Source organism: Limulus polyphemus, unplaced genomic scaffold, assembly GCF_000517525.1.
Source record: "Limulus polyphemus unplaced genomic scaffold, Limulus_polyphemus-2.1.2 Scaffold3693, whole genome shotgun sequence".
In the NCBI taxonomy this organism is placed as follows: domain Eukaryota; kingdom Metazoa; phylum Arthropoda; class Merostomata; order Xiphosura; family Limulidae; genus Limulus; species Limulus polyphemus.
Window position 1 is genome coordinate 77,978 of NW_013669303.1, and position 2,256 is coordinate 80,233.

Genomic DNA, 2,256 nt, shown 5'->3' on the forward strand with positions numbered 1-2,256 from the left:
AAAGGACGTGAATGTTCGAGAACGACATGACGTGATACTAGTCACGTGACCTCGATGTCGTAACAATATTAAGAAATTAAAATGTAGATGTAGTTTTGTAAGAGTCATGATATTCTATAACATTATTCATTTTATAATTGGCAGAAAGAATATTACTAAATTTATCACAAAGTTTAATAATTACTGTGTTCAGAATGTAAAAAATAATAATAATGAGTTTATAACCTCTATCCATTCTGTTTGGTTATCTCAAACAAATTCTACTGTATCTAATAAGCTGTGAGTAGTAAACATTGTAACCAAACTTATTTGGTGTATTTGTATTTGGAAATGTAAGGCTTATAACTTGAAGATTAAAATTGTCTATTTTACTTAAAATTTTGAACTTGAACATTTAATTTATATGTAAATCCAGATAATGTGCTTTGCTTGTGGTGAAATAACTTTTTTCCAGTGAGTTCTGGTGGATAAATGTGTTTAGCAGTATTAAGAAAACATTGATTACTCAGTAAAAGAATATCAGCAATGAATCTATAAGCATGACTAATATGCAAAGTTGTTATAAAACAGTTTTTTAAATATTACGTTTTGGTGAATGAAAACTGAAGTTTGAATAAATGTAAATCTGCAACATGTGCACCTGTAGGTGATTAAACAAATTTAACTCTTGAGTTTACTCTTGGAAGTATAAATGTACTTTTATTTCACAAATAACAATATAACAAATCAAGAAAGCTACACAAAATATTTGTGCTAGGAAAGAAAAATGGCAGTACTGCATAGTGTTTTCTGTTTTTATCATGGCTATTTCTAATTTGAATTCTTTAATTGTGGTTGTTTTGTGTATCAATAATATTTAGCAATAACAGTTGATAATGTGCTATTTCAGACAAACTGAAATTTTTTGGCTATGCTAAAGCTCAAATTTTCTTAAAATCCAACATGTAAACTGTTTGCTATTTTTATGACAAAATTTGTTTTAGTAAAACCCCGTTTTACATTAATGCCAAAAATGTACAATCTTTTTAACTTTAATCAGAAACAACATAATTATTAAGGTTTATGTACAGCAGAACAAGAAAGATAATTTTGTTATAATGCATAAATGTAACAATTTGTGTTCAAGAAAAAATTAATTAACACTAATGTCACTCTGGAGAAAAAAAATGCAACTGCCAATAGCTTAAAACTTTCCATTATGGAAATTTCATTATCCTTTATGCATGACTAATAAGACATCATTTAAGTAAATGGCTAACATAAAAACTTATTGTAATACAATCTATGAAGAATTTTAACATAACATATTCACTTTGCATCTTGATGGTATTTACTTGGCAACAAGGTTCTTTCTTGACAAACAATGAAGAATCAGTTACATAAATCAAATTATCATACTTGATGGGAAGCCAAAGCTCTTGCCATCAAACGATCCATCATGGGTGAAGTACCTCTAAAAGCTTTTCGATCATACAAAAGACACCTGAAAAAAACGTAAAATATATTTCATATTAATTCAGTTCATGCATAGTGTCAGTGGATGGGTTGTACCTGGTGGTTTTGACTCATATTCAAGAGTATTAAAGCTTAGAATGTTTTCAGCATCTAACTTTAAACAGAAAATACATTATCTAATTTAAAACTTAAGTTGATTAAAAACAAGATTCAATATATAATTAGCACAGTATGATAAACTTAAAATTGTGCATAACACCCAAAAAGAACTAATTTAATAGTAGTTTTACTATATATATATATTAATACTTTTCACCACAATAATTTTGACTTTTTTGTTTAACTAATATTATGCTTAGTAGTTATTGTAAGTATTACCCAAAGTTCAGTCTTTTGAACTGGGGAAAAATGAACATTGTTGGACTGACTAACTTTGAAAAAAATACTTACAAAAACGTAGCACTTGTTATTAGTCATTTAAATTACATTAATTTTTTTTTTCCATAATTTACACTACATATTTTTTCTAATACAATCATTTCAAGTAACTTCATAAACTTGAATCACATATATTAGGTCATCAAGAAACTAACGTTGTGCTTTAGAACACTTTCATTAACCACCCCACAAGAAAAGTACATCACGTATAATAGTTAAATGAACCACCTAAGCTTCATGTTAGTGTAGTGTATATAATATATAAAGTTTAGTATACTCGAATCCCTTATAGTGATGGCACATGACGAGACAAACATTCAGCATGTACTACTGTTTGAATACAAGGAGAGAGCAATGCCTCTG

The 2,256-nt window shown here is 27.9% G+C and overlaps 1 protein-coding gene across 2 annotated transcripts in view; it reads right to left on the minus strand.

The window, feature by feature from the left end:
- Positions 1-672: 672 nt before the first annotated feature.
- Positions 673-2,256, minus strand: part of LOC106469865 (tetratricopeptide repeat protein 38-like) — a 34,661-nt gene continuing 33,077 nt past the window's right edge. For both annotated transcript variants that reach the window (XR_002612928.1, XM_013930378.2), the window contains exon 13: positions 673-1,483. Coding sequence is in view for 1 of the 2 variants with exons in the window: in XM_013930378.2 (XP_013785832.1) it covers positions 1,393-1,483 (91 nt within the window). In the remaining variant the exon portion in view is untranslated. The remainder of the gene's footprint in view (positions 1,484-2,256) is intronic.